The sequence below is a fragment of the Rhinolophus hipposideros genome, assembly GCF_964194185.1.
Source record: "Rhinolophus hipposideros genome assembly, chromosome: 4".
NCBI lineage: Eukaryota > Metazoa > Chordata > Mammalia > Chiroptera > Rhinolophidae > Rhinolophus > Rhinolophus hipposideros.
In genome coordinates, this window is record NC_138050.1 from 16,552,757 (window position 1) to 16,578,112 (window position 25,356).

General features: G+C 38.5%; 1 protein-coding gene across 4 annotated transcripts in view; it reads left to right on the top strand.

The window, feature by feature from the left end:
- LRCH1 (leucine rich repeats and calponin homology domain containing 1) overlaps nucleotides 1–25,356 on the top strand; it is a 198,208-nt gene that overhangs the window by 74,813 nt on the left and 98,039 nt on the right. For all 4 annotated transcript variants that reach the window (XM_081047090.1, XM_081047088.1, XM_081047087.1 and 1 more), the window contains exon 2: nucleotides 24,579–24,723. In XM_081047090.1, coding sequence (XP_080903216.1) covers nucleotides 24,579–24,723 — 145 coding nt within the window. The remainder of the gene's footprint in view (nucleotides 1–24,578; nucleotides 24,724–25,356) is intronic.

Genomic DNA, 25,356 nt, shown 5'->3' on the forward strand with positions numbered 1-25,356 from the left:
TGCCCTCTTTCCTTTTTTTCTATGATGGGCGGAATAAATGACTCTTAAAATGGTGGTTTGAGTTTTCTGAGAGTATTAGGAGATCCACAGAGTTGAAATGCCTTCAGGAAATCACTAGAGCATAGAGGGATCTATAGTGAGAATGTTCCCGGGACAGGTAGAGAACAGGACAGGTAGGTGGGAACTCCTTGCAAAGTTAGAATTCAGATTCTTACTTAGGCTGGCGACGTAATGTTTTAGTCAGGATGAAGAAAAAAGAAAAACACAATTAACACTTTTGGAATGACCTAGTGATATCATTGACAGGAAAAATCTCAATACTGTGAGCTTAATCCAGTGACTCCAAATATGTGAATTGCTTTTTAAGATACATTTTAACCCTTGTTACAACAGCATTTACTTGTGGAGTAGAAACGTATTAGGCAGATTCCTCATGATGAGTGGTCTTCCTACCACTGAAACTCTGCCTGTTACTTTCTCAACCTTCAGTAGCTCCAGCAGCCCCTGGGTCACATGCACAGAGACCCTTGACAATCGATTCAGCCTCATCTTTGGCATTACTCCTGTTCTGACCAGGTCCTAACCATACCCCCCTGCTTACCATTCATGGCTGTGCCGTTTTATGTGTTTGGCTGCCCAGCCCTCTCGCTGGCCCGAATGCTCAGTGATGCCCCTTTGACATGTTGAAGTTTAGCTAAGTGTCTTCTCTTCCCTGACACCCTCAGTCTCAGTTAGAACTACTGTCTTCCAAATTCCCGACATCCTCTGCGTACTTCTCTTCCAGCTTTCCATTGCCATGGAACACATCACTCCACAACAACGGGCTTAGAACAATAGAAATTATTTACTTTGCTCATGACTCTAGAGATTGACTGGACACAGGGAGGGAGTACTGGCTGGGAGTCTCATGAGGTTGCAGTTACAGGGTGCTGGCTGGCAGTTCATCTCAGAGGTGTCTTTGCTCCCAGGTCCGTTGCTGGGGCCTGCAGAGTCATACAGCTGGGGGCTGGAACAGCTGGGCTCCTAGGGCAACTTTCCTTCTGTGTCATTTCTCCACATGGCTTCTCTGCATGGCAGCTGCAGGGAGCTGGACCTCTCCTGTGGTGGCTGAAGACTCCTAGTATAGGTATCCCAAGACAGACTGGCAGAACTTAGCTAGCCTTGAAAGTCACAGTTACTTTTGTTACTTTTGCCGCATTGCATTCAAAGGCCTGCTGACTCCGGAGGAGTTTCATAGACTGTGCCTGTTGATTGGAGAAGTGTCATAGAATTGGGGGACCTGTTTTTTTCTGTGTTTTTTTTTTAATTGTGGTAAAAAACACATAAAATTTACTATCTTAACCATTTTTAAGTGTACAGGCGAGTGACATTAAGTACATTTACACTATTATGCAGCCATCACTACCATCCATCCACAGAACTCTTTTCATCTTAAAAAACTGAAACTGTTTACACGTTAAACGCTAACTCCCCATTTTCCCATCCCCTCAGTCCTTGGCCATCATCTTTCTAATTTCTGTTTCTATGAATTTGACTACTCTAGATACTTCCCATAGGTGGTAGTTGTCTTTCTGTGTAAGTCTTATTTCACTTAGCATAACGTCTTCAAGGTTCATCCAAGTTATAACACGTGTTTGAATTTTTTTTAAGGCTAAAAATATTCCATTGTACATATGTACCATATTTTGTTTATCTTTTCACCTCTTGATGGACATTTGGGTTGTTTTTACCTTTGGGCTGTTGTGAATACTGCTGCTATGAATAGAAACATGGCTATACAGTAGAGGTCATGTCTTAAAATCACTACACTGTTATGGTTAATTCTGCCTTTTCAGTGTTTTTTAATTTTTTTTTATTTTTCATTGGACTGGAAATAACCTGAGAGCAGGAACAGTGACTTTTCATCTTTAAATCCCCTGGACTCAGCATGGCACAAAAAAGTATTTGTTAAATGAGTGATGGATGGATAGATAGATAAATGGATGGATTGGCAGTAACTATATAGAAGATGGAAGGTTTCATTTCTGAAGTGTGACAATGGCCATATTGTGTCATATAGAAGGTGGGCGTCATCCCATGGCCTACATCATAAAGACAAGCACTGCCAAGATCTATTCTGTTATTTGAATATGCTATCAGATAGCACCTAGCAGAGGTGCTAGAGCATTTTATAAATATGGGTTGGGTCAAGTCAAATTGCAATTGGGAAATGGGCTATGAACCTATAAGGTGATAATTTTTCGTCATTTTATGTCATCCACTCAGCTTAACAGGTGGTCCTGTATTGAGTAATTTTCTGGGTAATTCAAGGAGTTGTGAAGTAGAACCCATTCGTTTGTGTGTTGATTAGTTTCTATTCAATTGTATTTTAAGCCTGGCAACCTTGATAATGATATATTATGTGCAAACTAGGTAATACTAGATTCGATTTCATTAGATGAGTTTAAGCCCTTTTCATGTGCAGAGATGGATGGTGGCAGCTGTTTGTAAAGTGCAGTCCCTGTGGTTACATTACACTGTTAGTGAACATGAATGGCACAGTGGCTTATAATGAAGTTTGTGCTGAGGCTGTGGTGCTCTTTTGTTTTAGTTAAATTTAAAGACCAGAGAGGAAGGAGGACATACGTAATACATGTATCAAATAAACAGCCATTCTTGCTTTCCTTTGTCTTCTTTCATTATCTGCCCCCATCAGTGGGTTTATGCAACAGAAAGAAACCCTCCCCCAAAACAAAAACAAAAGTGAAAGTGATCATAATATACTGACTTCCTGTTTTATTATAAATGAGATAAACACCAGGCAGTGTTTTCCTTTAATTTCTTTGTGTGTATTTCTCAAATTAATATGAGAGAAACAGTTGGGAGCTTTCACATGCCTCATACATCTTTTATTTAGTAATGAGGTAAAATGGAAAAAGCTTTGGATTTGGAGTCAGACTTAAGTTTGGATTTTGGTGCTTTCATTTACTTGTAAATGTACTACTTGGAGAAAGTAGAAATAATAGTAGTGATCTCTTGGCCAATCAGAACGATTCAGTTGAATCCAATTGACCCAAGTCTGAAAGTATATGCGTATATATGAAATTTGATAGTAACCTTTTGGAATTAAGCATGTGTGCTAGTATGTAAATATAAATGTGGTGAAAGCAGATTCCTCCATCTTCCTGGGAACTAAGGTCACGAGAAGGGATGGTTCTGTTTCTAACCATTTCCTTTTGCTTAGAATCAAAGTTAGACAAGGATTTTTATTTGACAAATGGGGAAAGTGAGGCCCAGAAGGTTAAATGAATTATGTAAGCCCCTGTAGTACATATAGGCAGAGTTGGGGACTTTGTCCAGTGTTTTATTGTATTATGTTACCACCTGTCCTACTATTTGCCCAGTCTTTCCCTCCCCTTCTTCCTCTTTTTCAATTTGGGTCCACCCCACTTCAGTGCGGGTGAGTACATTCTCTCTCTCTCTCTCTCTCTCTCTCTCTCTCTGTCTTTCTCTTTTTCTCCCCCGCACACGCACCCCCCCCCCCAGTGGCAGAGCTCAAGAAGGATACAGTGTCCAGGCTCCTTTTCCACGGGAGCTTGCCAGTACTATACTGGCTAGACATGGTTCATGGTTGATCACTTACAACATTTGCATATTTTGAAGGGCTAAATGTAATTCCTTCTTTTTAGGCTCTCCATTTCACTTGTATTTTTTGGAATCATGGATATCCTTTAGGTACCCTACCTTGTTTTTTCTTTTTCTCAATTTCCATGGCCAGCATTGCCATTACAGGTATCTCCGCTATAAGTTAATATACACATTCCTGAAAACCTCATGTTCTGCAAAATCATGCATTCAAAAGAACACAGTTTATGAAAGTATAGGGTTGGGGCCGACCACACTAATCATATGGAAATGTATTTTACTGTTTTTGTCAGCTCCTTTGCAACCAGAAAACTAACAAAAACAATAAAAACCAAGTAAAAACAGTAGCATGGTTCACAAGATGTATTAGATTCCTACTACGTACAAGCACTTTTGGTAAATATGACCTTGATTTATTAAAAAATAAATGGGGCTTGTTGATGGGGAAAGTGAGGAAGGACGTGAGGCTGCTGAGTATTGGGAGACGAGCGAAATGCACACAGTTCCGTGAGAGTCTTGCAGAGCGAATTGTGCAGAGGGCACTGCTAACACACGTGGCCCAACAGACTCAGATCATGAAGGGAATGGGCACGATGGGCTCTGGTGCTACGTGGAGTGTCAGCGTCACTATAGATATTTGTGTCCAGCTGCTGTTACTTGGAGGGACAAGGCAGTGATGTGTGGGGAAAATCATGTACAAACCAGCGTGACTCCATGTTTTGCTACAGTCTGTCCCTATTACCAGTCTAATTCACATGACAAAAAATGTCGTGTAGCAAGGCAGACAGACTCTTGTGCTACTACTGCTACTCAACCTCACTGGATATACCCACTGGATTACCCATGGAGTAATTTTTAAAAATTATTTTGAATGTATTATTCATCCTGAATTTGACTGGTCTGCCTGCTCAATATTCCTGAACAGCGAAAAGCAAATTAAGATATCTCAGAGAACTTTCTCCAAGACTTTAATGCCACCTTCCTGGTAAGCTTATGGAAAACATACGAAAAAATGGCCAAGGGCAAAGTTACAGAGTTTCTCAAGGGTTTAGGACGTGGGACAATATCAGTGAGCAGAAGAGCCACCAATGAGACCAGAATAGAATCCTTTATGGGGGGAAAAAGACACCTTCCCCCAATGAATAAAACACTATGGATGAATATTGATTATCTTCTCACTGTCGGTAGCCCATTTCTGTTTTTTATTTTGTATTTTTAACTTTTCCACGTTAATCCTGTGGAAATGTATTTTGTTTCATCTGTGCGTCAATCAAAAATAAAAGTAAGCGCCATTAATGCTGCTAACTGCGTGGTTCAAGAAAGGTTTGAAAATGATCAGGAGCAGCTAGCTGAAGTTGTCCAGGGGCTGTTGACTGGGGCTGCATAGTAACTTGGCCGTGATTCTGTCCTCACCGCGCTTCCCACATGGATGCTCAGTGAAGCCCTGGAGGGTTGTGTTGGTCGAGCTGGGGGACAGTCTGGGTGCCTCTGGTCCATGGGAATGGAGAGGAAGAGGAGGTGTGGTAGAATACTATGTGACAGAAAAGTCTGGGAACTGGGAGCAGGAATATGAAGTAAGAGCCAGTAGCACAGGCTGGAATTTGTATCCCATGTCACTTCCTAAGAGTAAACTGGTCCTCATGCCCATTACCTTGCACAGATACTAACCACATTGTAAGGACCCTTTGTGTAGGAGCCCTACACCTGGCCCACCTTGCAAGAGGAGTTAGGAAAGGCAGACATGCCCTAAAGCTGGATGGAATAAAGGTGTCCCCTAGTGGGTGGTAATCAAGCAAGTCTTTAAAGAATGGACAGGATCGGAGTAAGTGGAGATGGTGGTGTGAAAGTAGGGAAGGAAAGTGGGGCTACGGGAGAATCCTGGACGAGGGAAAAAAACAGCGATTTCTTAGCACTTGTGCGGATGATAATTATAATGTTCATGGACCTTGTTCCTGGAGCCACAGGGCAACTGATTTCCTCTCTCTCAACAATATTCTTGCCACTCACTCAATGAATGCTTATTGAAAATTGATGATAATGGCCATATGGAAAGTCTCAGCGCTTATCTAGGATATGGGTCCCTGGAGCATAATTGGTGAGTGAAAAGCAGATGGATGGAGCAAGACTATTGTTCTCTTCCCGCCAGTGACAGTTGATTATGTTATAAAAATGGCCATGGTCCAAAATTATTGAAGGTTATTCCTATTATTACTACTTCCTCAACAAACTGATCAAAGAATGAAATTGATTATTTAGATTTCCTAAGGTTGGACTTAATGCTTTCATAAATCAGGGTTATCTGAATCTAAAGATAGGTATATTTTGCTGTGACCTGTTGGATAAGCATTGGAAGTAAATTTGCTATGTCTCTGCAGTCCCCCATTTGACGAGACCTCCACCCAGCGGTCAGTAGTTTCTCTTTCAATAGTTCTCTGCCAAGTTTTTGTATGCATTAAGAAATTGGGACGGGGAGAGAACTGCATTGTTCGTTCAGTGGAAATTATACTCAACATGAGGCTTTGAATGCTTGAGGAGGGGGCATTTTGATTTCCCTAACTTTTGAAAATGCAGTTAAACTGATACTCGGAACAACAGTAAGAAAGTACTAATTCATTTAATATATGAAAAATGGTAAAATAAACAAGGTGGGTGGTCATTTACGTGAGGCATTTAGGAAATCTTCCTTCTGGAACTGCAGGCTTTGGGCAGATCTGGTTTTCTCTGGTTTTCTGCAGTTTCCTCCACTCACTCTTGTTCTGCCTCTAGGAAGAAATGTGCTCCTGAGAGCTGGGAATCTTTCCGTCTGAAGGCCACTGGGAAACCTCAACATTGGGATCTGTCCCCCTCCTTTCTCTCTCTGAACTCTATTTTAGATCTGCAGTAAAGATTTGAGGCTTTTTGCAAGCTTTCAACTCTGAGGTATTTTGGGAAACTATAATTTTGTTTGTTCTCTGCTATATGCATGTGGTTTCTTAAAACACAAGTGTGATTATTTTCTGCATCCTTTCCATAGCAAACATTTTCCCCTCAACTACAGGCTCCAAAAGTGGGTTCTCAAGTGCACTTGGCATGCAGCCTCCTTTGGAATGCTTATTGAGAATTGACTGTCTCTACAAGGAACAACTCCTTGCAATTTTGAGGCTTTCTAGGTGACTTCCAGCTTTGTCCTGGGGTTTGCCCCTCATACGTTCTGCAGCCAACATGCCCAGGGCAATGCATACTTTCCAGTGAGCCATGAAGTGCTATTGAGTTACTACGAAATCTAATTTGATGATGGTGAGGGGTGTCTGTCAAATAGCACTTTGGGTGGTTTTTACCTATAAAATAGCAATTTGTGGAAGACCATTAGCATGTAGCATGGACTCTGAAGCTGGATTACTTGGGTTTCAATCCTAAATTTACCTCCACTGCTTTTCAACTTCTTTTTCTAGTAATTGTATTGTTTCATTGTACTGTTAAATTTTTAATCTATCTGGAATTAATTTTGGTGTAAAGAGTTGACTTTGGATCTACCTATTTATTTTTTTAATGATTTTTTTTATTGTGGTGAAATGTACATAAAGTAAAATTTACCATTTTAATGTACCTGAGGCATTTAAAAAATTTAACGTAAATTTTACATTGAAATGGTAAATTTTACTTTATGTATATTTCAGTGGCATTAAGTACAGTCACAACTTTCCCACTTTTTAGCTGGGGTGTATAGGCCAATTATTTTACCTCTCGTGTCTCAGTTTCTTCATTTGCAAGTGGGGATAACACTCCCATTAAACTTTTATGAGATTGCTAATTCATAGAAAACAATGGGTGTCCCCAGGACACACACAGTAGTGTTTGTAGCCATGTAGTACCAGCGGGTCCACATTTGCTAATTAGGAATCGTTGATGAGCCGGTGCTATATGTATGGTATGTATATACGAATGCATGCATGGTGGCAATTACTGCCCACTGAATCAGTTTGAAGACCTAGAGAATTCTCATTGCTCAAACATGGATAATTTTGCGTTATTTTTGTGTCCACTTTAGCATGGGACTAACAAGCAGTTTGAACGTCAGGGGGAAAAAATTTCTAAGATTTTTGGACTTCAAATTGTTTGCAAAGCAGTTAGTGACAAAAAAGATAAAAACCAGTGTGTTTTCAAGTTTAAAGCATAGTGCAAGAGGCCTAAAGAGACTTCTGAATATACTCCATAAACACTAGCTCTTTCAGAGCTTGTGATGAAAGCTCTTGCTTAAAAAAAAACAACAAAAAAACGAGCATCAATTATTTGTTATTCATAATCCCTAGATGAATAAATTGTATGATCAAAATGAAAAGAAAAAGAGAAGTCTCAAGAAAATAAACATTTCATTCACATTTAAATCTTCTAGAAATGATGTTTGAAAATAATGTGCCAGTTAAATATATTTTCTTAAATAATTTAGATAAAGTGCATTTCTCTTATAGTTTCTAGTCAGTGATGATGTGAAACAGTTTCTATTTTATTATCAGCACTCTTATTACTTTTTAGTTCAGCAAGAAGTGTCCAAGTAGATCTGTAAAAAAGGATGCAGAAATCATCTGAAATAAATAAACAATTTCTAGCTTTAAAATTCATATCCCTACAATGGAATATACTATATTCGGTCACCATCACAAGAATGCCTTTCTTATCAGTGCTGCCCTAGCTAAATGTGAACTTTAAAAATTGGAAAACCAGGCACTTTGTAGACAGTTCACTCTTTGTTTCATATTTTTGGGCTAAGAAAAAAAATTGCCCAAGGAAGTATTTTTGGAAGGAGTCAAACTTCTCAATTGCCTTGGTAGTTTAGCCTATAATATTTTTCTTTCTTTCTTTTTTTTTTTTTTTTTTTTAGGAATTGATAGTGACCCTAAGTGTAGCTGAAAGGACACTCATTTCTAAAACATGCATTGTGATTGGTTCCTAAAAAGTGAGTGATAATGTAGCCATTAAATGCTGTCATCATATTACTCACACATGGTCAGGGTGTCAGTATAATACCATCATTGTCATTGAATTGTGTAATAAACATGGGGAGGCATAGTGCTATAGTGGAAGTAACATTGGATTTTGGTTCAGGAATTCTGAATTCCAGGACTTACCATGGCCCTTGGGCCATGGAGCCAAGCATTTGGATTTCCAGAAGTTGTAATGGGAAAAAAAAAAAAAAAAAAAAAAAAGGCAGCAGCTTTATGGTACCAGCTGCTGGAAGTTTTTTTTTTTTTCTTACTCATTTTCTTTCCTCATTTTTCACATATTTCTATGGTTACTTCATGTATGGCCACTCATTTATATGCTGATGTCTTCCAAACCTTAATTTTAGCTAAGACTTTTCTCAGGGGCTCTAAACCCACAGTCCAATGGCCAACAGCTCACTCTGCTTGGTTGCTCCTCGGATATCTTAAATCAGTGTGTCAGAAACTAAACTCACTCTGACCCTCCTCTCCCACCGTTACCCACAAACCTGTTGCTTTTCCTGTGTTCCTTTTGAGCTTCCAGCATTCACCCAAGCCAGAAACCCCAAGATGCTGCCAGCTCTTTCTTTTTCCTCACTTTCTATATTTAACTGATCACTAAGCTCTGCCAATTCTACCTCATAAATGTCTCCCCTGTCCATTCCCTCCTGATGATGGTGGTGCTGCTGATGGTGGTGGTGGTCATGTCCATTCCTCCGTGTCAGATATGTTCGCCTTACTTCAGGCGCTCCTCATTTCTCCTCTGGATTTTTGTGGCTGCTCCCTTTTAACAACGGGTTTCATGGATCCCTGCTGAATGTCCATCCCATGTGCCTTAGCCATAAGGCCAGTAGCAGTGGCGGTTATTCAAAGAGCTACCCCGCCCCTGCATTCTTCATCTAGGCTGCGCCTGTCAGCCTGGAGTAAATTACCCACTTTGCCCCTGGCAACCTCCCAGCCACCTGTCCCGAGCCTCAGCTTACAGGTTAATGCCTCTGGTGCCTTTCTCAAAGTTTCAGAATGAATTGATATTTAACCATGCTGATAAATCTAGATCCAATTCAGTGTATGTTTTCTTTTGTTTACTTCTCTGCCTCTCCTGTTGGACTCTTGAGTAACTGAGTCTTAAATTCATATCAGTATATACAGTATCTGTCATGGCATATCTGGCTCATAGAAGACTTCCGGTAAATGATTGAGTGAGTGAACATGTGGATGGATTTTCCTGGGATGGGAAGGGCTTGGGGAGGTACCACACAGCCCTTGGAGTCTCCCTCCAGCGTCTATGACTTACGGCTGAACAGGCTTGCACGCGCTCACGTTGCTTGGCTCTCCCCAGTTAGATATGTGCTCTGGGAGCAGAGCTGCAGAATCTAAGCCAACATATATATATATATATATATATATATATATATATATATTTTTAATCTACAAATTGAGCTTTTTGATAGGCAAAGGTACTGAGATTGAACACAACCGATTAACACAGTGAATTATACACATTTCTATCAGGCATCTGTATATACCGCAGCCATCCCTGTGGTCTCACTTTCATTCATGACCACAGACTTCAAATGGGTGTGTAGTACCACCAGTCACTGTACATTTTTTTAGTGCACTTTCCTATAAGCTACATCATACTTTGTCCCTTCTTAAACCTTAACATCTTGTTCTCCGTCCCTCACTCAGCCCTTTGGGCTTGAAGGCAATCACAAGGGTAGTTCCCTGTGTATCCACCACCCCATCTACTCAGTTGTCTGCGTCTGTGCTCAGATCTGCTCCCTCACCTCCTCTGCTAGAGAATTGTCTTCCTCTGAGGGGTTAATACCTCTGCTATTAGGATTGCATGCCCTCCCACCTTCTTAAGAACATAACTCTATCAACTGTCTTTTTCCTCCTCTGTATTATCAGTTTCCCCTCTTTTCCACTTTCACTGAATCCCTTGGTTATCTGACATACTTATGTCTTTAGTGCCATTTATACTCTGATAACTCCCACTGTTTCTGTCTGCAGCCTGGACTCGTCCCTGGAGCTCCAGACTTGTGCACGTACCTACCTGGTATCTTTACCTGTATAACGAATAGGCACCTTAATATTAACATCTCCAAAAGGAACTCTCTGTCTTCCCCACAATCTTGGCTTTCAGGCTTCTGACTCTAAGCATGACAACTCCTCTCTTTCACTTCCTGAAGCCCACAGTTGAAGTTGAGTACTCTTTTTTTCTCAAACTCACATGCAGTCAGCATATTCAGGTAGCTCTGCTTTCAAAAACTATAACCTGAATCTGACCACTTCTCATCACTTCCACCTTAACTACTCAGGTCTACCCAGATTGTATCTTGCCTGGATATCGCAGTGGCCTGCGCACTGGTCTTTGTGCCCCTATCTCTGCTCCCTCACAAGCTGTTCTCAGTACATCTGTGACATTTTAAATACTTCGTCATGTGCTTTAGTGAAGGGCCTGTGAGCACTGTAGCCTCACAGGGAAAGTTTTAGACTCTGTCCTCCTTCTTACACCCCAGAGAATCCGGGGTCTCCTGCCCTCCACTCAACCCCCTGACCAGCCACACTTAGTTGGCTCTTCCAGGAGCCTGTTCCCATCAGAGCCCCAAGCTGTGTCTCCATTGGGCACCTCTGCACACCAGGGGACCCCTGTTGCTCTTTAGAATTTAACTACTGGGCTCTGTCTGTCTTCCTTTCTGCTCTGTGAGATTGTTAGAGCAGCAGCCATGTCCTAATTATATTTCTTTACTCAACTGTCATTTGTTGAGTTCCAGACACTGCTAATTATTTTGTAATCATCATCTCACTTCCTCCCAACATTTATGATGACGTGCAATTGTATCAAGCACATATACTTGGTGCTGTGATGAGGAAGGCATATCTATCCATCGATCAATCTATCTACTAATCCATGGATCCGATCAATCTATCTACTAATCCATGGATGGAGCTAGAGAGAACTGGTAGGTAAGGGGAGTGCTAATTTAATGGTCATAGAGCTACATAGTAACGTTTGTGGTGTAGATACTTTTTGTTCTTGTGTGATTCCCCAAAGCTCTCCCCTTCACTCAGGCTTCCAGCCTGGAGGGTTAGTAATTTCTGTTATTCTGGGAAATTTTAAGTACTTCTGTTATTAAGGAAATTTTAAATTTTAAAATTTAAGTAAATTTTACATAGTGTTTCTATTTTGTGACCATTTTTTAAAAAGTTCCTCTTTAAAAAAAAGTAAAGTTTATTGGGGTGACAGTTGTTAGTAAATTTACATAGATTTCAGGTGTACAATTCTGTATTACATCATCTATATATCACATTGTGTGTTCACCACCCAGAGTCAGTTCTCCTTCCATCACTTTATATTTGATCCTGTTTACCCTCATCTACCACTCCCCTCCCTCCTTACCCTCTGGGATCCACTAAGCTGTTGTCTGTGTCGATGAGTTTTTGTTTCTTCATTTGTTTGTCTTGTTCTTTTCTTGTTTTCAGTTTTATATACCATGTATCAGTGAAATTACATGGTTCTCAACTTTTTCTGTCTGACTTATATCTCTTAGCATTATCATCCCAAGATCCATCCATGTTGTCTAAAATGGTACTATTTCATCTTTTCTTATGGAAGAATAGTATTCCATTGTGTAAAAACATTCCTGTTTTTGATTTTGATAAAATAACCTGTAACGTAAAATTTACCACCTTAACCATGTTTACATGTAATAGTTCAGTGGCATTAGGCACGTTCATACTGTTGTACAACTATCACCATCATTCATCTTGCAGAACTGAAACTCTGTACTGATTAAACAATAACTCTGTTCTGCCTCCCCCCAGCTCCTGAAAACCACCATTCTGCTTTCTGTCTCTATGAGCTTGGTACTTCATTTAAGTGGAATCATACAGTATTTGTCTTTTTATGTCTGGCTTATTTCACTGAGCATAATGTCCTCAAGGTTCAGCCATGTTGTGGCATATGTCAGAATTTCCTTCCTTTTTAAGGCTGAATAATATTTCATTGTGTGTATATATCACATTCTGGTTATCCATTCATCTGTCCATAGATTTTTGGGTTGTTTCCACCTTTTGGCTATTGCAAATAATGCTACTTAAAGAATTCATGTTTTATAAGAAAATTAGTATTTCCCCCTTAGAATTACTATTTCCCATTTTAGAGATGATTGCTATCGATGGGATGTTTTTATTATATCTGAGAGCCAAAATTCTCTTCGAGCAAATGGGAAATGATTCATTGTGTAGCAAAACCTTAGCTAAACAGAATTGCCAGGGAATGGGTCATTACAGAGAAACTACAACGGCAAAATGTTTTTCTTTTGAGTAATTTTACAAGAAAACTAAAAAAGTTAGTTACACATTTCCCCGTTCTTTTGAACAGAACCTTTTAAACACAATGTAATCCTCAAATATGTTAACTATTACTAGATTGTTCAGCATTGTATTATTTTTGTGCTGCAACTATATTTAGATGGGCCCTGACATTGCGTTTGTCAGCTGATAGCTATTAGTGCCAGTTCAATGCCAACAGGAATCCCTGATTTGGGGTACAGTGAAGAAGGAAACTTGATTCAGTGCAAATAGCTCAATTGTGAGACAGCACAGTTGTGAGGTGGCCCTGGGGCCAGGCCCCTCTCTGGCTAGACAGCTCTGCTCCCATATGATGTCTTTGGTGTTTCTGGTGTTTCAGCTCCAGCTAGGGAGACGGTCTTCAGTCTTCAGGAAAAAGGAAAATTGCGCTCCCTGATCCAGAAGGGAGCTGACTTATATAGAGGGAAGTTCCCACCCCTGGTCTGTGCTTGGTCTGTCCTCACACAAATGAGGACTCCAAATCCTCACGGTTTGGTCCAGAAAGCACTGTTCTGATTGGTGAGAGTGGAGCTGCTCTGAGTGAAGATGCTAATGGGAATATAGTTGCACAGCTTCCAATTGGATGGAGAAAGTCTCAGTTTTTTGGTTGAAATACAACTCCAGGAACTCCTTAATAAGGGCTGACTTAGATGGGATAGGAACACAGTGCAGACAGGCAGTTCAGTGCTGCTTCTAAGGGGCAGCTTGTGTGAAAGGCCCCTGTTTAGCAACAGCTGCCAGGCATTTCACTATTTACTATTTTTTGTTAAGAGTGTGCTTTGTTATGGCTACCTCCCTTTTCCTTATTTATTTGTATTTTCTAAAATGTTATGGAGTTGGAACAGTCAGTAATAGCATTTCTTAGAATTGTGTTTAAGAGTAAAAAACCTCTGAGTGAGCCTTTGAGGGGGCTTTTAAGTAAAATTATTGTACTTTAGGACAAGGATTTTTTTTTTTCTCCCACGTCTGTACTTGTCTTAAAATTTTATTACTTTTTCTTTTTTTGCAACTCTTTGGACAGGAGAGGTATGCTAAAGAAAATATTTTTTGCTGTCAGCATTTCAATAAACGGATTTGTTCAATGAAAGCCACCTATACTCGTATGATGTCCTATCTATTTCCTCCTTCAGCCTTGGGTAGGGCAACCTTCAAACCAACTTATTTTTTTCACTCATAATACAATATTATTTATATCTAATTCTTTCATTTAAGATCTGTTGGTATCATGAGGCGTTTGTCTGTGTGGTGTGCTCCATGTGCTCGTCAGTGAGATTTGAAGCTCCTTCCCCACTCAGGCCCGATTTCTTGCTGTCAATACTCAGGACCCAGCATTAGCTAACATAATGATAGAGACTATTCTTCGAATGCTTCCCTCTGTGCCAGAGGTTGCTCTAAGCACTTTATCTGTATCATTTCACTTAACCCTTCGATCATTCAGTGCAGCCAGTACTATTATTATTCTCATATTCAGGTGAAGAAAGTGAGGTGTAGAAAAATTAATTATTTCCAAGTGCACACAGCTAGATAGTAGAACCAGGATATCTACTCAAGCAGTGTGACCGAAAAACTTGCTTTCCTACTAAATTCGTTCCACAGATATTTATTAAGCTCTTGCTGTATACCAGTGAACCATGCAAAGATCCCAATCTTCATAGAACTTACAGTCTAGGAGTGGGAGAGAGAAAATGAACAATAATATATGAAGAAATCCTGGGCTATGTTAGAAGATATCTAAGTGCTAAGAAAAAAGAAAACTTTGAACAGAATAAGGAAGTTAAGATGGATATGTTGAAGTTTTAAGTAGGTGGACAGGGAAGACCTCATGATTCATACTGAGGAATTATTTAACAGGTCTCTACTGTTTGACATGATTTTTGTTGTTGTTGTTGATCTCTTAGAGACGTACCCTGAGATTTTGACTGACTCAAAATCTTTAGGATCAGCTTATTATTCCTGCCTGTTTAGCGCTGAAGTGTTGGGTGGTTTTATTTCCAGAGTCAAGGTTGAGTCCACCCCTGGGCTCTGTTTCACTGCCTGAAGCAGCATTCTCTCTTCCAGGGCATTTCCAAATGCGCAGGTGTCCCGGAATTCCCTCCCAGGTGCGTGTCATGGGGCTGGGTGGTGTCTGTGCCAAGAGAGGAGTTGAAGTAAGAGACAGTCCAAATCCGGGACACTGAGGAGCCGAGAGAGGAAGTTCAGGAGGAATAGAAACATATAACTGATCTTCTTTCAGAGGGAGCCCTGCCTACCTAGGTGGATATGGGTTGTCCAGAGAGGGCAAGCGACCCCACACCATTCTTCTGCCTGAGTAGAATCTCTGAACCGTGGTCCCAGGAGGGACCAACAAGAGGGTAGAGATGGCCAGCACAGAGCATGTCTCCTCAGTATTGGGAAGACAGCAGGTCCGTGTTCTGGTTGGTGGGTCAGGGGGTTGGATTTATATGTGGAGGGCACCCATTTTACCCAATTATTATTATTGAGATGTCTTGATTAATGGTAATATTCTAAAATTAAGCTTCCATGATAACATGTTTATAGTTCTACTTAAAAAAAATATGATTTGGTCTCGCTGAAACTGGGCATGATTTTGACTTCCAAGATTAGGCCTTTTCTTCTGAGTGGAAGACAAGACGTTGCAGATGAGGTTCCCAGCTGTCCTGGTCTGTCAGTGCTTCTGCTCCGTGGCTGTGGGGGCTGGTCACTCAGGATGTTGTTGCTGGAGAGCCAGGCCTTGTCCGTTTCCTCCGGAGGCACCACTTTCCTTTTTTATACAAAAACAACATCATGCCTCCAATGGTGCTGACTGCACAGGAGATTCCATTGACTGTTTTTCTACCTTCCCCTGCTTATTTTTATTCATTTGGCTACTTTATTTTAGGGATTTGCTGAGCTTGGTTTGGCCGTGGCAAAACTTATTGTTATATTTCTGGCTGAACAGCTTCAATTAAGAAGCAGACATGGGAGGACATGGTTCTGGGGTTCTGATTTCCTGCCTGGCTGTGTTTGCACAGAGCTGCGGTGTACCCCACTCCCTAGGGCTGGTCTAGGCCCCAGGGCGGGTTTGCAGCAAAGACGGAGAGTGTCCAACGTAGGGTGGTTGGAAGAAACAAGGCGTCAATGACACATGCTCTTCTTTCTGGAGAAAATACTAGGGATCTGGTCAAAGGTCCTTTACTTTTAGTCCAGAGCTCTGGGGTCATGTAATGCCTCCTGACCAGTCATCTGAAATGGATCCCTAGATTACATATACATATATATATATGTTTTATAAGAGACCCATAAGAACAGCTGACGTTCTCTGTGTTACAGTGCTGTGAATCAATAATGATTCAGAGCAGGGCTCTGGTGTCCTATCTGATGGTTTAAGTTCATGCTTCTGCCACTTAGTAGTGTTACCGAACTAAAGTCCACATGCACGATGCTTGAAAAGGTCAAAACTCAGAACAGCAGGGTTTGGAGTTAGGGAAGGCTTATTGACTGAGAAGGCCCCGACCGAGAAGATGGGGGACGTGATGGTGCCTCACATCCGTCTCGTTTCCTGCACCAGGCCATGGGTCGTTAAGCGGCTAGGGAGAACAGGTATGCAGGAGCACTGGTGTGGCAAGTTTTAACTGGAGGACCTTGGAACTTGGCCATTTATGGGAAAGAGGCGTCAATACCGGATCTTCCTGGACAATGGACGCTTTGCTTCTGAAAAGGTTCCGCTGTTTAGGAACTGGTTATGTCCTGGTCCTTTGGTTCCAGGCCCAGCTGGAGGCTAAAGTTCCCCTCTCTGTGCATGCTTTGGCTGCATGACCTGTGGTCTGCTGTCCCTGAAAAACAGCTCAGCACTTGGTCAAACAGGATAGGACCATTCTGAGCTGCTTCTGCAGTGACAGTAGCTCTGTGTCCTCAGGCAACGTACCTAACATTTTGGGGCCTTAGTGCCAGCATGTCAATGGGTGTTACAACAGCACCTGCCTCGCTAGGTTATGCTGAGGATTCAGTAAGGAAAAAGCCTAATTTTCTGTGATCGCAACCAATTCATAATATGTTGGACTCCATTCCAGATTATAGTTTTGTTGCTCTGATTGCAACAAAAAATAGTTGAGGAGAAATTTAGAGGAAGATTCTAATCGGGCAACAGTTAGCTCTGGATGGGTGCATATTTCCTTTCTCAAATTAGGATGCCTAGTGAAGTACCAACTTGGTGTCCCAATCAGACTCCTCCTGGGGCCCACTCCCTGCCCCTAGGAGAACCTCACCTGTTGGTGAGTTTTTGTAGGGAAAGCTGAGAGCTTGGATGTTGTACTCACCTATGTTTCCCCTAGAATTATAGGGAATCAACTGAACATCCAAGGAATTGTGATGCCCAAGTTACACCCTAAAATTTCTGGCTATGGGCCCCCACGCTTCAGGATTTGTAAAAACTTTCCAAGTGATTCCAATGTACCAACAATGTTGAGAAATACTAGGCAAACATTTTATTTAGGAAAATAGCTGAGAAGCCGATTGGTGAACACTTCTGTTTATGGAAGAGCTGCTGCCTGGGCTCTGTCTTGGGATGGATCTGCCCTTTCAAAGGCCAAGGGCGGGTCACTCACACCTGTGTGTGCCTGGTGAACTGATTGCTCTCTTACAGTTGTCTTTAATTACAACTAAGTCCTAGATTTCTTTCTTCCTCTTCATCTGCTTATTTTTTATATTTTATATCTTATATCTTGTTTTATTTCTTTGCTTACAGGTAACAGAAAACTTTTTGAACAAATTTGTGTGTCATTTTTTTTTTTTCATTCTTGTAATTGAATTATCCACTCTGGTTTATCAAAGTCAAAGCATCTTAATACAGACTGACTTCCTTTGCCCTTCTGGGCATCTTTCCCTTGGTGGGTTAGTGGATGCCAGAAGATAACAAGATGATTTCTGCATTAGCCTAAGTAAAGCATAGGGAGGCAAACGTGCCCATTTTTTTTGCAACGTCTTTCTCTCTTCCAATAATTAAGTTAATTGAGAATTAAATGATACTCAGAGACAAGTAGGGAAGAGTAAGTCTTGTATTTAAAAACACATTCTAAACTCTTCAGTGAAACAGAGTGCTTACGTACGTCAGCATAATTACCAATCCAAGCCAAGGTTTCTACTTACCAAGCTTCTTATAGCCACATCCAGCATTTAGCTCATCAGCTGACATATTGTTTTAAATACTTCCTTTTTTGAATATAATCTATATAACATTCTTACCCTCTGGGTCTATGCACAGAACATGTTGACTTTATTTTGATTGCATTTGAACAAATAAAAATGCAGTGAAGATTTAATTGCTACATCTTCCTAGTAATCTCGCTGCAGGAAACAATCTTGGTCTTCCCGGCTGTTATTCGATGGAGAAAGAGTGGTCTCATGTGGGGAACTCACTCAGGCCTTACAGTATATCCAAGTTAGTTGTGAGTATAATCACTGATCTCTGTGACTCTGGGCGAGTCACATAAGCTTTCTGAGCCTGGTTTCTTCGTCTTTAGATTGGTTGTAATACTGTGTTCCCCCGAAAATAAGAGCTAACTGGAAAATAAGCCCCAGCGTGATTTTTCAGGATGACATCCCCTGAACATAAGCCCTAATGCGTCTTTTGGAGCAAACCTTAATATAAGACCTGGTCTTATTTTCGGGGAAACACGGTACTGCTCCTTGCAGTGGTTTAAAGGAGGCAAAGCTTCAGGTGTAGTGTCTGGCACAGTGGAGTGCTAAATGGTGACGTTCTTTACCCAACTGGATTTTAGCTCTTTATTTATACTGTTTGTTTTTTGTTTGTTTGTTTAAAGCACCATTCGAACATCTCATCTTATGGTTCATTCTGGGCTTGCCTCATTTCACCTTTCAAATGATAACCTCCTTGAAATTAGGAATATGTGTTTTTCATTTTTGCAGAAACCATGTACTTATATATGTTGACGAATGCATCAATAATTCACCCTCTGGGTGATTAACCTAAACAAATAAGAAAGGAAAACTTTTATCTGTTTTTCAATTTTGTGTTTATTTGAACAATGCTTAACTAGGCAACTGTTTTTGTTTAAGTAGGCATTGAAAGAGTCTAAGCTATGTGTAGCTTTTGTAATACAATGTCTTCCCTTTTCAGGTAGAAACTGGAACACACACCCAAGATAGTGGGGGCACATTGCATAGGTAAATTCTCACTAACTCCGTGGACCTGGAGGTCTGTTCATTTGGCTGGCAAGGTAGTCTCTGGCATAACAGATCCCCACTGTTCTTACCTTACAACCTTATAATGTACAGCCTTTCAATAAAAGGATTCCTGAAAAAACCATGTACAGAATAGCACAAGTAAAAACAATGATTTAAATAGAAGAGATTGGATAACAATTTAAAATGAAGGGAAAATTAAGGTTTTACCACGTGTGCCTCCTTTTTCCTCTCAGCAGGCAGGACTAACCCCATCTCTTCAGAAGCTCTGAGCAGCCCTAGTAAAGCTCCTGCTTCTGGGTACACGTTAGACTGCCAGGGAGGAAAGTACAGGCAAAGAAAAGGGCAAAAGTGTCCCCTCAAATCTGGAGCTTGTGGAGGAGAGCAAATAAAATCTGTGTTGTAAGTAGTAATGAAAATATCAGACTCATACACTAATTAAACATTATTTTAACATTGTTTTCTAGCAAATTGTTAATAATGGTGCTATTAGTAAATGTTGCTCAGAACTGAATATTAGCTTAATTTGTAAGCTATTTTATAACTTCTTTTTCCTACTATTACCTTCTCTCCAACTTTGAAAACAGAGCACTTTCAAAATTCAGATTATATAATAGAATGTAGATTGTACAATGAAATGACAAATTCATTATATGAGTATGGATGTGCCCAAATTTTTATATGTGGGTTTATATTTTATAACTTTTCATGATCTTTAACTACTGCTATTGATTGTTAGGATGAAAAACATCACTTGGAGTCTGAATAATTTTGACAGAAAATACTTGAATTCTGAATACTTTTTACTTATTCAGAAATCTTAGATCTGAAAAGAGTGTTAGAATTCATCCAGTTGCTATACTCTAATTTTACCTGTTCAAAAACAGAGACCTAGAAAATTGAGTGACTTTCTCAAATATCTCAGGTGGTTGTAGATTTAGAACTGGTCTTCTGCTCTCAGATTGGGGTGTTTTCTATGATTAAGTAAATTTTATGACCTATTGTTGTTTAAAAGGCTTGTACTTATGTAACAGTATTTCTACAACAGCCCTATATTTTTGGTTTAAAAAGCATTAATGATACTAAAACTAATAAAAACATTATTATTACTTAAAATTGTTATCGAAGTGTACAGCTTGATAGTATAGTTCTAGCAATTCTCAAGGAAAGGTAAAGTTCTGAATGTAAACTGGAATCTCTGGAATTTTCTTTGAGTTGAACCTGAAGGAAACAACACATAGAAGCTTGCTGGGCAAATTTCCAGCTTTATAGCATATGAAAATTGCCATGTCTAGTTAAGTTTCAGGAAGAAGAAATGTAAGAAACTTCTGGAATTTTTGTCTGTTTAGGTTCTATACATTCATGAAAGGAAGCTTGCCTCAATATTTCCCTTAATTTAATATGTGGGACTTCACAGTTTGCTCTGGCCTCATAATTTTCTTTTCAAATGAAACAAAATTCACCATGTAGAGAAAGAATAAGAATGCTGCCTGGAACTTGTTGAAATGCATATATCTCGTATATAAAGAAATTTGTTAAAATACATATATTTCATATATACAGAAATTTATAGATACACACACACATGTAATCCATTTCTTTATGTAAATTCAAATAAGCAATTCATTCAAATTTGTAAAGGTACAATAGGATCTAAAGTGGGACAATCTCCTTTTTGACCTCCCCAGAAAGAACAGTTTTACCAGTTTCTTCTGTAGCCTTCCAGAGATAATCTATTTATACTTAAACAACTATGTAAATATTCATTTAAAAATACAAATACTGTAGACACTGTTCTGTACCTGGCTTTAAAAAAATTACAATGTGTCTTGGCGATTGTTTCATATCAGCACATATAAAGCTGCTTCATTCATTTTAATGGATGTATAGTGTTAGCATTCTATTATAGAATATAATGCTTACCATTACATTCCATTACAGGATATATTAGCAATATTATATTCATATTATTTAATTTTGTTTTATTTATTATTTTTACTAATAGCATAATAATATATAGACCTCCACTGATATTTAGCTTGCTTTCTATCTTTGCTATTTCAAACTATGTTAAAAAATCATTTATACATGTATGAGTTTATCTGTAGATGAGAAACATTACTAGGTTGAAGTATATGTACATTTGTAATTTTGATAGATTTCGCTAAAATGTCCTTCATTTACATCACCACGTCCTCAGCATTACAACATGTTCATCAAACTTTTTGATATTTTCTAGTCTAGTAGATAAAATGTTTTCCCATGTGGTTGTAATTTGCATGCTCTGAGTGAGGTGATCGTTGTTTTCATAAACTTAAGAGCCTTTTCTGTGAACCATCTGTTCATAGCTTATTTATTTACTTACTGGTTTATAGTATTATTATTATTGACTGTACAAACTTTTAATATGAATAAAAAATTAGCCTATTGGGTTTATGAACTATAGGACTTCCACCCTGTCCTCCATTCCTTGATTGTCATTTGTGTTTTTGGTGGAGTTTTTGTTTGTTTTAAAAATGCCATAAATTTGTTTTTAATGTGTCAGATTTATCAGTCTTGCTTTATGCCATTCATAGATCATAAAAACAAACATCCCATGTGTTGTCCTAGTTCTGTTATGGTTGTACTTTTTACAATTAATCATTAGATTCATCTAGAATTTATTGAGGTGAAGTATAATAGGTAGTCATCCTTCTGTTTGTTTGTTTCAGATGGCTATCTAGATTTTCAAACTGTTTACTGACCTCACATCTTTTCCCTATTGACTTGAAATGCCACCTTTATTGCATACTTGATTGCTGTGTTTATATATATTTGACCTATTTCCCATCTTTGTAATTTTTTCCATTGACCTTTCCCATCTGTTCACCACAATGCTTTATAACGTGTTTTTAACATCCTGGAGAGGTGGTTCCCCTTAGAGCTTTTCTTTTTTGAGAGCTACCATGCTATTTTTGTGTTGTTGTTTTACCCTGTGAACTTTAGAATCAACTTGTATGATAACCTCAACAAATTTGAAAAAATGTATTCTAGAAGTACTTTTTTAAAATTGGGAGTTTATTAAATTATGTATGTATAGCTTAGAGAGAATTGACACCTTTTCAATGTTGTCTTCTTTTTAAAAATGATGAAATATCTTTTCAACTGTTTTAACTTTTCTTTTGTGTTGTTTAGTAGCACTGTAAAGTTTTCTTCATATAAATTTTTCATATGTCTTAAGATTATCTAGGTGTTTTACTCTGTTATAATAAATTAGATCTTTTCTGTTGTATTGTGTTGCTAGTGTGCATGTATGTTTGTGTGTGAAGACTATCATTTCAGTGTATTAATTTTCTACCCTGTACCTTTTTACATTTGTAATAGACTTTCTGTTGGTGTTTTGGGATTTTCCAGGAAAACAATAATAGTATCTGTAAATAATGATAATTCTGTCTTTTCTGTACAATTTCAGTTCTTTCTTGCTTTTCTTACCCCATGTCATTGGCTAGTACCTCCTGGACAATAGTGAATAGTAATCGTAGTAGTGACATCTTGTCCTGACTTTAATGGTAACGTTTCTAGTCATTCATGATTTAGCAATAAATAAAAGCATATATATTCTCTCTCTCTCTCTCTCTCTCTCTCTCTCTCTCTCTCTCTTTCTCTCTTTCTCTCTCTCTCTCTCTGTCTCTCTCTCACAAGTTATATAAGGAAATATTCATCAATTCTTTTATTAAGCAATTGCATTAAGAATGAATATGAATGTTCTAAAACTGATTTATGGTCATTAATGCTCTACCTGGTAAAGTTACTAGAGATCAATGAATTGTGTACTTAAAATAGGTCAGTTTTATGATATATAAGCTGTACCTCAATAAAGTTGTTTTTAAAAAGAATGGGTAGAGTATTTTATCAAACACCTTTTAAGTACCTGTAGAGATGATCATGTGTCATTTTACTTTTACTCTATTTAAATTGAGAATTGTTAAAATAGTACAGAATCCTTATATTCCTAGAATAAATACCACTTAGTCATAATATGCTAATCTTTTTATGTAGCGCTCAGTTCTGTTTGCTAATTTTTAAATTTAGGACTTAACATTAGTACTTAACATTCATGTGTAGTATCTCTTTTGTGTATTTTCTTTGTTGGGTGATGGCATCAATATAGCTTATGTTTAAATAAGAATTTGGAAACTTTCCTTCTTTTTATGTAGTATATAATAGTTTAAATATGATCAGAATGTTCCATTAGAATTTTTTAGAATTCCTCTCTGAAGCCATCTAGGTTTGTTTTTGTTTATTTATGTATTCCTTTTCTTGGAAGCACAGTCAGGAAGGTAGCTCTATGACTTTTATTTCATTATAGTATTGACTTGTTTTAAGTTTTCTATGTTTTATGTTGTTGTTTGTTTGTTTGTTTGTTTTGTATGGAGTGTGGATCCTTAAGTATGTTTAATACTGGGGGTGCCAAAAAATGTATACACGTGACTTGTATTCACCTTTTATTATCAGTATATATTGAGTATTACAATTTTAATACAGTTTTTTTTCTTTCTTAAAATGTGTATACATTTTTTTGGCACCCTCTGTATATCATTTACTGAACATCTTCAACTCATACTGATTGAGTCCCTCCCAATAAAGGGTGAAGCTATCTGTAATTGTTGAGTTCTTGTTTTTCTTATATTCAGTATTTTATGGTATTTGACAATTATGTCTCCCATTCCCCTATTTAGACGTTAAGGACTATTCTGTATTTTCACTATTGAGATGGTGACATTAAACCCCTCACTGTGTTTACATTGCTCTGTAGACCATTGTTATCAGCTTTGCTACACTTGGCCAAGACAATCCAGTCTCACAGCAGGTCATGCAGCAGACACAGTGTTGGTACTTAATAGATACAACTGATTTATCTTGTCCTCGTACGTTGTAGGCACTCAGTAATCCTAGTGAATTAAATATTTGTTTAACGTCTACTATGTGTTTGTTTAGATGATGTAAAAGACGTATTCTGAGAGACAATATGAGTACATGTTATTTGAAATGCAAATTTATTTCAATTTTGAATGCAAAATTGAAATAAATAAATGTGGTAAATATCTGTATTCAGATGTATTAAAGAATACAGTTTTACATACTTGTCTAGGGAGTAATGACTTTGAAATAATTTTCAGATAGAGTGAAAAGTAAATATTGATTCAGTTACCCTTTACCTGGCCTGAATTTACAAATGAATATAGAGCTAAAACTGTTTTAGCAGTATTTTTGCTCTTCCGTATGACTTGTGATAATATTCTAAGAAGTGGAAATCACAACATCATATTAACAGTTGTGACAAAAAATGAGAATTTCGATCTAAATGTAGGTTATAATGTTTATTTTAAAATGTGTTAAGAAAAAAGTATGATAGTTGATAAAATTGTTTTGAATTGTTCTGGAGATTTATTGACAAAATATTCTTTCCTTTTCTCTTAGATTTATCTAAAAACAGACTGGTTGAAGTTCCAATGGAATTGTGCCATTTTGTGTCACTGGAAATTCTTAATCTGTATCATAATTGTATCAGAGTCATTCCTGAGGCCATCATTAATCTGCAGATGCTGACTTACTTAAACTTGAGGTAGGTTAATTATAAAGATTGTAATAAAATTCAGTAAGAATATGCTTCTATTTCGATCAGTGTGTTTTTTTCTTTTTGCAATTCCTGATCACCCTTTGAAGTAAATCACAGAAAGATCATTTAAGAAATATCTCTTATATTTGTAGTTCCATTGACATTATTTTTGGTGCTAGACTTTTCTGAATGTAAATATGACAAGATATTTTTGTTTTTTAAAACTAATTTATATGTCATCATTTTCACTTTTTGTCTCTTTTGTTCTCGTAGGTTGTCGGTATATTGTCTTCAGATATTAATGTAGATTTTGGAGGAGGAAGCCTAACGGAAGTAAAATAGAAGTAGGGGGTTGGGACAAATCAGGTTCTGATGGTCTTTGGGAGTTATTGGTACCATTGGATTTGCTACCTAGTTCTCACTGAGCCTGTTCACTTTAGGCCACCTGAGAAAGTCTTGGAGGAGCATTGAGAAACTCCAATAAGACATGAAGTCTGCTTTCTTTATAGCCCATTAAATTAGGTCAGTGTTTGCTGAGATGAGTCAGTGGTCTGTACTGACTCTCTGATTATGCACAATACACTGTAGCATATTAATGCCGTTGAGTAGCCTTAAAGTTAAGAAAATCAGCTATTTTAA